Below are 13586 nucleotides of genomic sequence, written 5' to 3'. Positions count from 1 at the left end.
AAGCGCTTGGGAAGTACAAATTGGGAACACATAGAGACAGTCCCTACCCAACAGTGGGCTCACAGTCTATCTTTATCTTTAATAAGTCTAGCTTTATCGTTTATCTCGTGTGTACCCCAGTGCTTGGCATATAGTAAGCACTTAACGCAATTAGCATTACAGTAGACTAGCCTTTGCCGTGACTCAGTCGTATTTATTGAGTGCTTACTGTGGGCAGAGCGCTGTACTGAGCGCTTGGGAGAGGACGATATAACAGCCACATTCCCTGCCCACAGAGTTTGAAGGAGCTCTGGGCTTTAGAAGCAGCATGGCTCAGAGCCTGGGTTTTGGAGTCAGAGGTCCTGGGTTCAAATCCCGGCTCTGCCACTTGTCTGCTGTATGACTTTGTAGTGACTTCACTTCTCTGGGCCTCAGTTACCTCATCTGTAAAACGGGGATTAAGACTGTGAGCCCCACGAGGGACAGCCTGATCACCTTGTAACCTCCCCAGCGCTTAGAACAGTGCTTGGCACATAGTAAGCGCTTAATAAATGCCATTATTATTTTTTTTTTGCAAAGTAAACCTGTTAACGATTCTGCCAACTTAGAACAGCACCTGATAAATCTGCGCACCTACGCGTTCTATAGGAAAGTCCGATGAAATTTGAATTTTTCAAGAGTGCACAGTGGAGAGCTTTGAGAACTATTTATTGGCATTGTTTCGGGTTAGACTGTTTCAGCCGATTTAGTATTTCCTCTGTCGAAGAGCAGTGCGGAAGCGGTCTTGTGTTAGAGATTTCCGATGGGGAGTAGTTGTAGCAAGTGCATTTCTTGAGCACACTGTCGTGTGCAAAGTACTGTGATAAACACTTGGGAAAGTATAATCGAATTAATGGATATTATGCCTGCCGTCCAGGAGTTGAGGGTAGAGTGAGAGTTGAGGTAAGCCAAGGAATCCTCACCCTTATGTGCAGTGATATCCAAGTGGAAGTTTCTGGTAAAATAACTTTCAGGTATTCATTCACTCAATTGTATTTATTGAGCGCTTACTGTGTGCAGAGCACTGTACTAAGCGCTTGGGAAGTACAAGTTGGCCTACCTTCACAGTTTCAGGTTAAAACTTGAGTTCATTTGAATCTCGTGATCCCGTGAAGCACTAAAACATTTACATGAGGATGTTACTGCTTTCCTGAAACTTCCTATCTTATTTATTTTTTTTAATGGCATTTATTAAGCGCTTACTATGTGCAAAGCACTGTTCTAAGCGCTGGGGAGGTTACAAAGTGATCAGGTTGTCCCACGTGGGGCTCAGAGTCTTAATCCCCATTTTACAGATGAGGTAACAGGCCCAGAGAAGTGAAGTGACTTGCCCGAAGTCACCCAGCTGACAATTGGTGAAGCGGGGATTTGAACCCATGACCTCTGACTCCAAAGCCCGGGCTCTTTCCACTGAGCCACGCTACTTCTCTAATTGCTGCTTCTGCTTCTCTTATTGCTTTATTTTACTTGTACATATCTATTCTATTTATTGTATTTTGCTAATATGTTTGGTTTTGTTCTCTGTCTCCCCCTTCTAGACTGTGAGCCCACTGTTGGGTAGGGACCGTCTCTATGTGTTGCCAACTTGGACTTCCTAAGCGCTTAGTCCAGTGCTCTGCACAAAGTAAGCGCTCAATAAATACGATCGATTGATTGATAGAGCATGGGCCTGGGAATCAGGAAGGACGTGGGTTCTAATCCCGGCTCCTCCACCTTTCTGCTGTGACCTTGGGTGAGTCGCTGAATTTCTCTGTCTCAGTTCCCTCACCTGTAAAATGGGGATTAAGACTGTGAGCCCCAGGTGGGACAGAGATTGGGTCCAACCTAATTAGCTTGTGTCTATGTCAGCGCTCAGTACAGTGCCTGGCAAATAACACCTAATAAATGCCCCCCCCCCCAAAAAAAATATATGTACATATATATATATATATATATATATATATATATTTGGTTACAGTGTGAGATTAGAGAAGCAGCGTGGCTCAGTGCAAAGAGCCCGGGCTTTGGAGTCAGAGGTTATGGGTTCAAGTCCTGGCTCCGCAAATTGTCAGCTGTGTGACTTTGGGCAAGTCACTTAACTTCTCTGTGCCTCAGTTACCTCATCTGTAAAATGGGGATTAAAACTGTGAGCCCCCGTGAGATAACCTGATTACCTTGTAACTTCCCCAGCGCTTAGAATAATAATAATGATGGCATTTATAAAGCGCTTACTATGTGCAAAGCACTGTTCTAAGCGCTGAATAATAATGGTATTAAGGGCTTAGTATGTGCAAAGCACTGATCTAAGCGCTGGGGAGGTTACAAGGTGATCAGGTTGTCCCACGCAGGGCTCACAGGTCATGGGTTCAAATCCTGGCTCTGCCACTTGTCAGCTGTGTGGCTTTGGGCACACTTCTCTGGGCCTCAGTTCCCTCATCTGTAAAATAGGGACGAAGACTGTGAGCCCCCCGTGGGACAACCTGATCACCTTGTAACCTCCCCAGCGCTTAGAACAGTGCTTTGCACATAGTAAGCGCTTAATAAATGCCATCATTATTATTATTTAATCCCCATTTTCCAGATGAGGTGACTGAAGCACAGAGAAGTTAAGTGACTTGCCCAAAGTCACCCAGCTGACATTTTGGCAGAGCCAGGATTTGAACCCATGACGTCTGACTCCAAAGCCCGGGCTCTTTCCACCGAGACCCTGCTTTGCACGTAGTAAGCGCTTAATAAAATGCCATCATTATTATTATTATTATTATTCATTTAGCTATTCACGTAGCTAGCCTTCATGCTTTTGTTTTTAACTTGTTTCTGTTCATTTCTAGAAAGCAAGTGAAAAGCAGTATTTGGATTTTTAAAAAGACCTCAAGTTTTAAAACGTATGCGTTTTATAGGCTCAGCGAACTAGCAAATACATTTAAGTAGGTTTAAAACCGGGCTCAGCTGGTTTCCGACAGATCTTTTCTGTGTAAGATCATCCAGTAAGGAGTATCGGCAGCTCCGCCACATAAGCGGCCATTCCAGTGAAAGATGATGTTATTTTCCTACCATTCAAAATGTCAGCGGTGGTGACGCCACGTAGAATTTAATTTTAAAACATTGGTTTTAAAAACAACCACATCTTGAACTTCCGGGTCTGTATCAATCAATCGTATTTATTGAGCGCTTACTGTGTGCAGAGCACTGTACCAAGCGCTTGGGAAGTACAAGTTGGCAACAGATACAGTCAATCAATGGTATTTATTGAGAGCTTCCTCTGCAGAGCACTGTAATAATAATAATAATAATGGCATTTATTAAGTGCTTACTATGTGCCAAGCACTGTTCTAAGCGCTGGGGAGGTTACAAGGTGATCAGGTTGTCCCACGGGGGGCTCACACTAATCCCCATTTTACAGGTGAGGGAACTGAGGCCCAGAGAAGTGAAGTGACTTGCCCAAAGTCACACAGCTGACAGTTGGCGGAGCCGGGATTTGAACCCATGACCTCTGACTCCAAAGCCCGGGCTCTTTCCACTGAGCCATGCTGCTTCTCTACTAAGCGCTTGGGAGAGTGTCATCTTACAGAAAACAGGGAAGATCCATTGTGTTTTTCTCTTGGTATTCCTGCCCTTCCTAAGATCCTTAAATTCCTCTCAGGCAGCAGACCGCACATTCCTCATTTTAAAAGTCATTTAGAAAAAAACTCAGAATTTTCCCACTGTTACTAAAATGCTAAGTACAAATTACTTCAATGGTATTTGAGCATTTACTGTGTGCAGAGCACTGTACTAAGCGCTTGGGAGAATGTAACACAGTTGACATTCCCTGCCTACAATGAGCTTACAGTCCATTCATTCATTCAATCGTATTTATTGAGCGCTTACTGTGTGCAGAGCACTGTACTAAGCGCTTGGGAAGTACAAGTTAGCAACATATAGAGACGGTCCCACCCAACAGCAGGCTCACAGTCTAGAGAGTCGTTAATATAAATTTAAAAAATATAAATTATGTACATAATTGCTGTGGGGTTGAGGATGGGGTAAATACCAAGTGCCCAAATAATAATAATAGTAATGATGGCATTCATTTAAGCGCTTACTATGTGCAAAGCACTGTTCAAAGCACAAAAATGACACTGAAGGGAGAGGGGGCTGGGGAAAAGAGGGCTGAGTCAGGGCTTTTCATTCATTCAATCATATTTATTCAATCAATCAATCAATCGTGTTTATTGAGCGCTTACTGTGTGCAGAGCACTGTTCGAAGCGCTTGGGAAGTACAAGTTGGCAACATACAGAGACGGTCCCTACCCAACAACGGGCTCACAGCCTAGAAGGGGGAGACAGACAACAAAACAAAACATGTGGACAGGTGTCAAAATCGTCAGAACAAATAGAACTAAAGCTAGATGCACATCATTAACAAAATAAATAGAATAGTTAATAGGTACAAGTAAAACAGAGTGATTTTTTTGAGTTTTTGAGTTTGGAGTTTAGGCCTAAAAATCCATCTTTAGGGTTGGAGTTCAGGTAGGTGGAATAACGCGCTCAGAAACGCTGTAGCTTGGTTGGCGGCTAGCATGGAGTTGGAATTGTTTTGGATTATCGTCGCCAGCGAATGGTTGGGATGTGATTTGTCCTCTGGAATGATAGGTGACGTTCTTACAAAACAGCGAGCAGCTCGGGTGTGATGGCTGGGGATGGAGAAAGCAAATCATTTGGCCGTATTAGGGGACCGCCACCATTTATCAGAATTATTGAATTATCACCATTGAATTATGTCAATGTCTGATAAATTTGACATAATTCAACAGCCTCGCTCGTGGGCTAAGCTGTGGTTACTTTACTCTCAAGTTGTAAGTGTGCAAGTGTTTGATGTTTGGTGGATATATCCAGCTCCTCATCAGTTCGGAGGACACAATCTCGGACCGGTGAGATGAGCATGAATTGCACCGATCCTTATAGGAGGATTTACATCCTAACAAGGTCATGGTGTGTTATGCTTTAATCAAAACCTACATCAGACCTTCAGAGGCCATTAAAGCAGAGGTGCCATACGGATTTATCTCACCACCTTATAAAAGGGGACGGAGAAAACACAGAAGGTACTCAAAGTGGCGCAAGGATGTTATTTGCGTGAAATATCCTAGGTGTTTCGGTGATTGTACGCGCAGGGCTGGGCACCTCGACCCGTTTGCGATGTTTCACAGTGAGAAAAAAGGAACTGATGAGCAGACAGGTTGGGGGAGTAAAATAGTTTATTTTAAATTTAAAGTTTCAAATTAATACATCGCATAGTTAAATGCTTGAAGTTTTTTTGGACACCAGAATTATATTTGGACATAACTCATTTGGTCTTGAGGGGATTTTTTTCCCCCCCCCCCCTTTGGTGAGGTAACTAGCCAATTGCTGCTTTATTTGGAAAAGCACATTTGTAAACATTGACAGCTGTGATATTTTTGAAGGTATAGCGATGTACAACTAAGTACCACCAAAGTTTATCTTGAACCAAGAACTAATCAATCACCGGAATTTATTGGGCACTTACTATGTGCAGAGCATTCAATCGTATTTATTGAGCGCTTAGCACCATCCTAAGTGCTTGGGAAGTCCAAGTTGGCAACATATAGAGACGGTCCCTACCCAACAACGGGCTTACAGTCTAGAAGCACTGTACTAAGCGTGAAGCAGAGTACAATACAGTAGTTGGTACATTTGTTCTCTGCCCACAAGGAGCTTACAGTCTAGTGGGAATTTACTGCTTTTATTTTTCCTTTGGACCTAATTCTGGGCTGATGTGAACTTACTGCTTTTATTTTTCCTTTGGACCTAATTCTGGGCTGATGTGAACTTACTGTTTTTATTTTTCCTTTGGACCTAATTTTGGGCTGATGTGACTGAGAATGACAATCTCGAGTCACTGGGCTCAATACCTGGCACGCTTAGCATACAGGCAAGGAGTCAGAACTTAACATTTCTACAATTCTGGAAACTCATTTTGAATGAAGTTGGTACCCGAATGGATTACTGATCGAGTTTTTAAATCCGCTTCAAAATCCGCCCAGTATGTTGAAGGAATTATCCTGGGGGCAACTGTTTTTTTTTTGTCCAGGACAAAATAAATGCACAACTGGGAATTGTTCTGACAAAGGTATTCAGACTTTCCAAGTAGGCAAGAGGCACACATTCGTACAGAGCCCGTGCCATGACTTTCAATGTCCCTCGTAAACAAAAGGAATGTCGTTTTAGGTCTCAGAAGATTGTCATTCAACACACGACTCCAGTCGATTCTTCTTTACTGCTTGATCCTTGGATTCAAAATTTTAAAAAAAACAAAAACCCTGAAGCACGTTAATCGTTTCTCAAGTCAGACATTCCTTTATACATTCAAAAGAGAACGTTTGAGCCTTGGCAGCCTTTTAAGGGTTTTTTGTTGTTGTTGTTTTTGTTTTTTTTGTTTTTATAAAAAAAAAACTTCTAAATGAAAGCCTCTTGCACCAGACTTAAAACCCAGTTACAACATAACAAACACGGCATGTGCACATTCACTGGTACTTCAGTGCAAGGGTGTAGACAAACATGTGCTTAAAGGTTTTCTTTTAAACAAAATATTTTGACTCTTAAGCCAGTCCATGTCTACAGCATGGTCTTACATTCAGCAGTTTGGTACTAAAAAATATTTTATTTCTGCAGGAAAGCCCAGCATAAATTTACATATGCTACAAGTTTTTACACTTATTTACATGGCTCTTTCTTCCCTATTTCAACTTTACACTGGCCACCCGTGCTACCCTAATTTAACCTTTTTCCAGGGTATCCGAATTTGAGGCCAGATCCATCTCCAAGCTTCCTCAGTGCTTTAAATCAATTCAAAGGACGTTAAAAACAAGAACTGTTCAGTGCACACCAAGTACCCTAGGAGAAAAGGGAGGTCATCAGGGCTTTTTTTGTTGAAGGCAGCTGGCATGCACTGAACCGGGGAAAAGTCACTGTCACCACACCTAATTTCCCATTCTATTAAACCACGACGCGTAAATTTCTCCAATTCGGTTGGTACCAAAATCCTACCCTTGCTTTTCCAATACGGCTTCGTCTCTTTAAGTGGCTAAATGCAAGCGGTCTTTGTGTTCCAAACCTGCCGGTTATTACCCATTAAACTCAATAGCACTGGTGTAAAAGTTGGGGATTTATTTCCTTCCCTCCCCACCCCGACCACCCTTCACTTTAAATCAGAGTGCAGACTTCAGAGCTGTTCCGCTTAAAGACAGCACTCTAAAGGAGAACAAAGCTGTTTACCGCTGCAGAATTCAACCAGCGCTCCCAATTCTCCATGGGGAACATCCCCCCCGCAACCCCCCACCCCGCCGTGCAATTAACTGTTCTTTGCAGCTAGTTGAGGTGAGTCCCTAATCGTGCCATTTCTACGTTTTGGAGCTTGGAGACGGATCTACGGTCAAACGTGAAACCCCGTGATCTGAACCCCCGACGCTTCGGCGTGCTCTCGGGCCCGTCAGACCTGCACTTTAAGCAAGGTCTTTAGCTGGAAGGTCATGGTCTCTTTATCGGAAGGGGTAAGGGAAACGGGAACCCAGTGGCTCGGTGGCTTGGGAAGTACGCTCGGTGAAGGTGGCTCACTAAATTTGGCTCCGGCGTAATTCTGATTGGTCTGAGGTGTAAAAAGGGAGTTGGCGCGTGACGAGTTGGGGTTCCGGTTCTGATTCTTTGGGAGCTGACCGCTGTTCTTTCCCCCTTTCTGCCCGACCTGCCATCCAGCAGCTGACGAGTTGTGGCTCTGTCCTCTTTCTTTCTTCAGGTGCGCTAGCTTCATCTGGGAATTCTGATCCTTATTCTTTTGCCTGTTGTTAAGCTGCTGTTGGTTCTTCGTGACATTTCTAGGTTGGGGAAGTGGAATGTTGAACCTTTCTCCGCCACCCATGCTCAGCTTCAATGTCACCTGCGAGGAAGGGGGACACGAGACACAGTGAACTCTCGGGACACAATCAAGCCTCGCGGAGGCCGGGACTTACCGATTCCACCTTCCTACGGTTACCACTACGCCCCGCGGGCTTTTAGGTCTCCGGAGAACCAAGCAGGTCTGCAAATCCAATTACGTTTTAGCTCTAGGATTCTAAATTCAGCCAGAAACCTCTCAAGGCAGCTGAGGGCCGCATCTCCCAAGCGCTCAGCACAGTGCTCTGCACCCAGTGAGCGCTCAATAAGTTCCACTTGACCTTCGGGTGACCTGACCTGAGGCAAGTCACAACTTTTCTGTGCCTCAGTCACCTCATCAAATGGGGACTAAGACTTTTGAGCCCAATGTGGGACAGGGACTGAGTCCAACCCAATTAGCTTGTATTTACCCCAGTGCTTAATACAGTGCCTGGCACATAATAAGCACTTAATACCGCTTTTTTTTTTTAAAGAAAAAAGGGATTTCTCTACCTTTCAGTCTGCTTTTCTGACTGCAAAATCTCCACCACCTGTCCTCTTCCCTGCTGCCTCGCCTGGGATAATAGATGCTGCTTTCCGCCAGATCTCTTCCTTTGTCTAAGAGTGGAAGTTTTCATGGGCTGATCCGCTGTGTTCAGCCACGAAGCCGAGCCCAACATCGGAGTCTCCTCAACACACGGGCTCCAGGAAAAGTCCCAGCTGCAAAACAGAGAAAGGGATGTAAGCGCGGACAAGGACCCCATTCACTTTGTTCCTGGACGGGGGGCTAAAAGGCAAAAATACGTATCGGAGCGCCGGAGGAACCCTCGAAAAAGCCCGGGCTTGCCTTCTCCTTCTCCATTCGGATCAAAACAAACATCTGGGTGGGAAGGCTCCAGCAGGAAGCAACATAAGACAACCCCAAAGGGCGCTTTTAAGGCTTTTAAAGGTTTAAGAAAACTCTGGCTGCATCTCCTGTCGCAAAAGAGTGCTACAGACGGAAATTTCTTTAAAAAAAAATTCCACCCAAATAGCTCCATCCCTTCGACTCCACATCCACCCTCATTAACCAGGACCACAAAAACTGGGTCCTATGACATAATAATAATGGCATTTATTAAGCGCTTACTAGGTGCAAAGCACTGTTCTAAGCGCTGAGGAGGTTACAAGGTGATCGGGCTGTCCCACATGGGGCTCACAGTCTTAATCCCCATTTTACAGATGAGGGAACTGAGGCCCAGAGAAGTTAAGTGACTTGCCCAAAGTCACACAGCTGACAAGTGGCAGAGCTGGGATTTGAACCCATGACCTCTGACTCCAAAGCCCGGGCTCTTTCCACCGAGCCACGCTGCTTCTCTATGACATCCAATCGCGATCTCCTCTTCCCGACCAGGGAAAAAGTTCCTTTTTATTTTCAATTTTTTTTAAGGTAACCCCGAAATGTAGTTTTGCTCAACACCCTCCCGGGCTCTGCCACCCCTTTAAATCACCTCCAGCCTTAAAGGGCGATAAAGTGGCGAAGATCGCTAACCCCCCTAAAAAAGACCGTCTCCGGGGTACAGGTCGAAATCTTGCATGGCCTAATGGCAAGATCTCGGAGTTGAGAGCCAGAGGAGGTGGGTTCTAATCCCGACTCCGCCACTTGTCTGCTGTGTGACCTGGGGCCAGTCACTACACTCCTCTGGGCCTCAGCTCATCTGTAGAATGGGGATTAATAATAATAATAACAATAATGATGACATTTATTAAGCGCTTACTATGTGCAAAGCACTGTTCTAAGAGCTGAACAAGATTAAGAGGGCAAGCCAAGAGATTGCTGACAATCTGCTAAACAGCCGAGTTGGCAAAGGGTTGTTACCTTGTCTCTGACCCAACGCTTAGAACAGTGCTTGGCACATCGTAAGCGCTTTAACAAATACCATCGTCATGATGGTTCAGGATGGAAAGTTTGGCTGGAGGCCGGGAAGTCCCTCCATCGGCGGGGACCCCGCTAGGTTTTAAGTAATAATAATGGCATTTATTATTCATTCATTCATTCAGTCGTATTTATTGAGCACTTACTGTGTGCAGAGCACTGTACTAAGCGCTTGGAAAGTACAAGTTGGCAACATATAGAGACGTTCCCTACCCAACAGTGGGCTCACAGTCTCGAAGCACTTACTTCTAGAAGCGATTTATTAAGCGCTTACTATGTGCAAAGCACACAGAGAAGCACTGTGGCTCAGCGGAAGGAGCCCGGGCTTTGGAGTCGGAGGTCACGGGTTCAAATCCCAGCTCCACCACTTTTCATTCATTCATTCAATCGTATTTACTGAGCACTTACTGTGTGCAGAGAACTGGACTGAGCGCTTGGGAAGTACAACTTAGCTGTGTGACTTTGGGCAAGTCACTTCACTTCTCTGAGCCTCAGTTCCCTCATCTGTAAAATGGGGATGAAAACTGTGAGCCCCCCGTGGGATAACCTGATCACCTTGTAACCTCCTCAGCGCTTAGAACAGTGCTTTGTACATAGCAAGCGCTTAACAAATACCATCATTATTACTATTATTAAATCTGCGTGCATCTAGCTGCGGAAGTGCTACAGACAGAACTTTCTTTAAAAAATTCCACCCAAATAGTTCTATCCCTTCAACTCCACATCCATCCTCATTAACCAGGACCACAAAAACTGGGTCTATTATTATTATTATTCTAAGCGCTGGGGAGGTTACAAGGTGATCAGGTTGTCCCACGGAGGGGGCTCCCAGTCTTCATCCCCATTTTCCAGATGAGGTCACTGAGGCCCAGAGAAGTGAAGGGACTTGCTCAAAGTCACACAGCTGACAGTTGGCGGGATTTGAAGCAGTGTGGCTCAGTTGAAAGAGCCCGGGCTTTGGAGTCCGAGGTCAGGGGTTCAAATCCCAGCTCCGCCAATTGTCAGCTGGGTGACTTTGGGCAAGTCACTTCAATCAATCAATCGTATTTATTGAGCGCTTACTGTGTGCAGAGCACTGTACTAAGTGCTTGGGAAGTACAAGTTGGCAACATATAGAGACAGTCCCTACCCAACAGTGGGCTCACAGTATAAAAGAGTGGGCTCACAGTCTAAACTTCACTTCTCTGGGCCTCAGTCTCTCATCTGTAAAATGGGGATGAAGACCGTGAGCCCCCCCCGAGGGACAACCTGATCACCTTGTAACCTCCCCAGCGCTTAGAACAGTGCTTGGCACATAGTAAACGCTTAATAAATGCCATCATTAGTATTATTATTTGAACCCGTGGCCTCGGACTGGGGCTCTTTCCACCCGTTCCCGGTGCCCTGGGGGTTAAGGGGACTCGTCCAGACTGTGAGCCCGCTGCTGGGTAGGGACCGGCTCTAGATGTTGCCAACTTGGACTTCCCAAGCGCTTACTACAATCAACCAATCGTATTTATTGAGCGCTTACCGTGTGCAGAGCACTGGACTAAGCGCTTGGGAAGTACAAGTTGGCAACGTATAGAGACGGTCCCTCCCCAACAACGGGCTCACAGTCTAAAAGGGGAAGACAGAGAACAAAACCAAACATACTAACAAACAGGATAGATATGTACAAGTAAAATAAATAGAGTAATAAATGTGTACAAACATATATACATCAATCAGTCAATCGTATTTATTGAGCGCTTACTGTGTGCAGAGCACTGTACTAAGCGCTCGGGAAGTCCAAGTTGGCAACATCTACAGACAGTCCCTACCCAACAGTGGGCTCACAGTCTAAAAGGGGGAGACAGCGAACAAAACCAAACATACTAACAAAATAAAATAGAATAGATACGTACAATCAATCAATCGTATTTATTGAGCGCTTACTGTGTGCAGAGCACTATACTAAGCGCTTGGGAAGTCCAAGTTGGCACCATATAGAGACGGTCCCTACCCAACAGTGGGCTCACAGTCTAAAAGGGGGAGACAGAGAACAAAACCAAACGTACTAACAAAGTAAATAGAATAGATATGTACAAGTAAAATAGAGTAATAAATGTGTACAAACATATTTACATCAATCAATCAATCGTATTTATTGAGCGCTTGCTGTGTGCAGGGCACTGTACTAGGCGCTTGGGAAGTACAAGTTGGCAACATATAGATTCAATCAATCATATTTATTGAGCGCTTACTGTGTGCAGGGCACTGTACTAAGCGCTTGGGAAGTCCAAGTTGGCAACATCTAGAGACAGTCCCTATCATCATCATCATCAATCGTATTGGGCGCTTACTGTGTGCAGAGCACTGTACTAAGCGCTTGGGAAGTACAAGTTGGCAACATCTACAGACAGTCCCTACCCAACAGTGGGCTCACAGTCTAAAAGGGGGAGACAGACAACAAAACCAAACATACTAACAAAATAAAATAAATAGAATAGATATGTACAATCAATCGTATTTATTGAGCGCTTACTGTGTGCAGAGCACTGGACTAAGCGCTTGGGAAGTCCAAGTTGGCAACATCTAGAGACAGTCCCTACCCAACAGTGGGCTCACAGTCTAGAAGGGGGAGACAGAGAACAAAACCAAACATACTAACAAAATAAAATAAATAAAATAGATATGTACAAGTAAAACAAATAGAGTAATAAATATGTACAAACATATATACAGGTGCTGTGGGGAAGGAGAGGGGGAGAGGAAGGAAGGGGGCTCAGTCTGCACAGTGCTTAGGGGGACTCGCCTAAACTGTGAGCCCACTGTTGGGTAGGGACCGTCTCTAGATGTCGCCAACTTGGACTTCCCAAGCGCTTAGTACAGTGCTCAGCACACAGGAGGCGCTCAATAAATACGACTGAGTGAATGAATGAAGGGGAGGCCTGGGTGCCCAGCTGTCCCCCGCCCCCAAACAATAGGGTTGGCCACACAACATGGCGGCGCGGCCTACACCGGCCCTCCCCGCCTCCCCTCACCGACTGCAGGCTCTGCGAGGCGGCGGCGATGGCGGCAAGGTACCGGCCCCCGCCGGCCACAGACGAGCTCCGGAGCCCAGGACCGGCTGCCCTTTCCACAGCCTCTTTCTCTTCCTCCTTCTCCTCCTCCTTCCTTCTCCCTTCTCCTTCGCCACAAAATGGAGGCGGCCCGTAGGCCTTGCCAGGGAGCCGGCGCTAGGCCAATGGGAGCGCCGCCCCGCCGCGCCCCAGCCAATGGGAGCGGGGCGCACGCCTGTTGCTGGGGAGGAGAGAAGGGAGGAGGGAAGAAAGGCGGCGATGGCGTTGTTGTTGTTGTGGGTTTGAAATCGCCTCAGAGGAGAGGTTGTCGGGAAGAGCTGTTGCTCCTCAGAAGGAGCCTTTCAATCAATCAATCAATCAATCAATCGTATTGATTGAACGCTTACTGTGTGCAGAGCACTGGACTAAGCGCTTGGGAAGTCCAAGTTGGCAACATCTAGAGACAATCTAGAGAAGCAGCGTGGCTCAGTAGGAAAGAGCACGGACTTTGGAGTCAGAGGTCATGGGTTCAAATCCCAGCTCCGCCAATTGTCAGCTGTGTGACTTGGGGCAAGTCACTTGACTTCTCTGTGCCTCAGTTACCTCATCTGGAAAATGGGGATTAAATCTGTGAGCCCCACGAGGGACAACCTGATCACCTTGTAACCTCCCCAGTGCTTAGAACAGTGCTCTGCACATAGTAAGAGCTTAATAAATGCTATTAAAAAAAATCAATCAATCAA

At 45.6% G+C, this 13586-nt stretch overlaps 1 protein-coding gene across 2 annotated transcripts; it reads right to left on the bottom strand.

The window, feature by feature from the left end:
- Window positions 1–5219: 5219 nt before the first annotated feature.
- PNRC2 (proline rich nuclear receptor coactivator 2) lies at window positions 5220–12986 on the bottom strand. 2 transcript variants are annotated; one of them, XR_005454387.1, is made up of 4 exons: window positions 12826–12986; window positions 8422–8628; window positions 5857–7933; window positions 5220–5808 (listed from the first exon to the last, which is right to left on the bottom strand). XR_005454387.1 is itself a non-coding variant. In XM_038758039.1 (3 exons), the coding sequence occupies exon 3, from the start codon at window positions 7913–7915 to the stop codon at window positions 7490–7492; it is 426 nt and encodes a 141-aa protein (XP_038613967.1). In that variant the 5' UTR covers window positions 7916–7933; window positions 8422–8628; window positions 12826–12986; the 3' UTR covers window positions 5220–7489. The 2 variants fall into 2 exon arrangements, 1 of the variants encoding a protein (XP_038613967.1); XM_038758039.1 differs by having other exon boundaries at window positions 5220–7933.
- Between the last annotated feature and the right edge of the window lie 600 nt (window positions 12987–13586).

The sequence above is a fragment of the Tachyglossus aculeatus genome, chromosome 16 (genome assembly GCF_015852505.1).
Source record: "Tachyglossus aculeatus isolate mTacAcu1 chromosome 16, mTacAcu1.pri, whole genome shotgun sequence".
Classification (NCBI taxonomy): Eukaryota; Metazoa; Chordata; class Mammalia; order Monotremata; family Tachyglossidae; genus Tachyglossus; species Tachyglossus aculeatus.
This window is presented reverse-complemented; position numbering and strand designations above follow the sequence as displayed.

What these genes read in the sequence shown, in the direction of transcription:
- PNRC2 (XM_038758039.1), bottom strand. Translation starts at nt 7,915, where the DNA reads ATGGGTGGCGGAGAAAGGTTCAACATTCCACTTCCCCAACCTAGAAAT.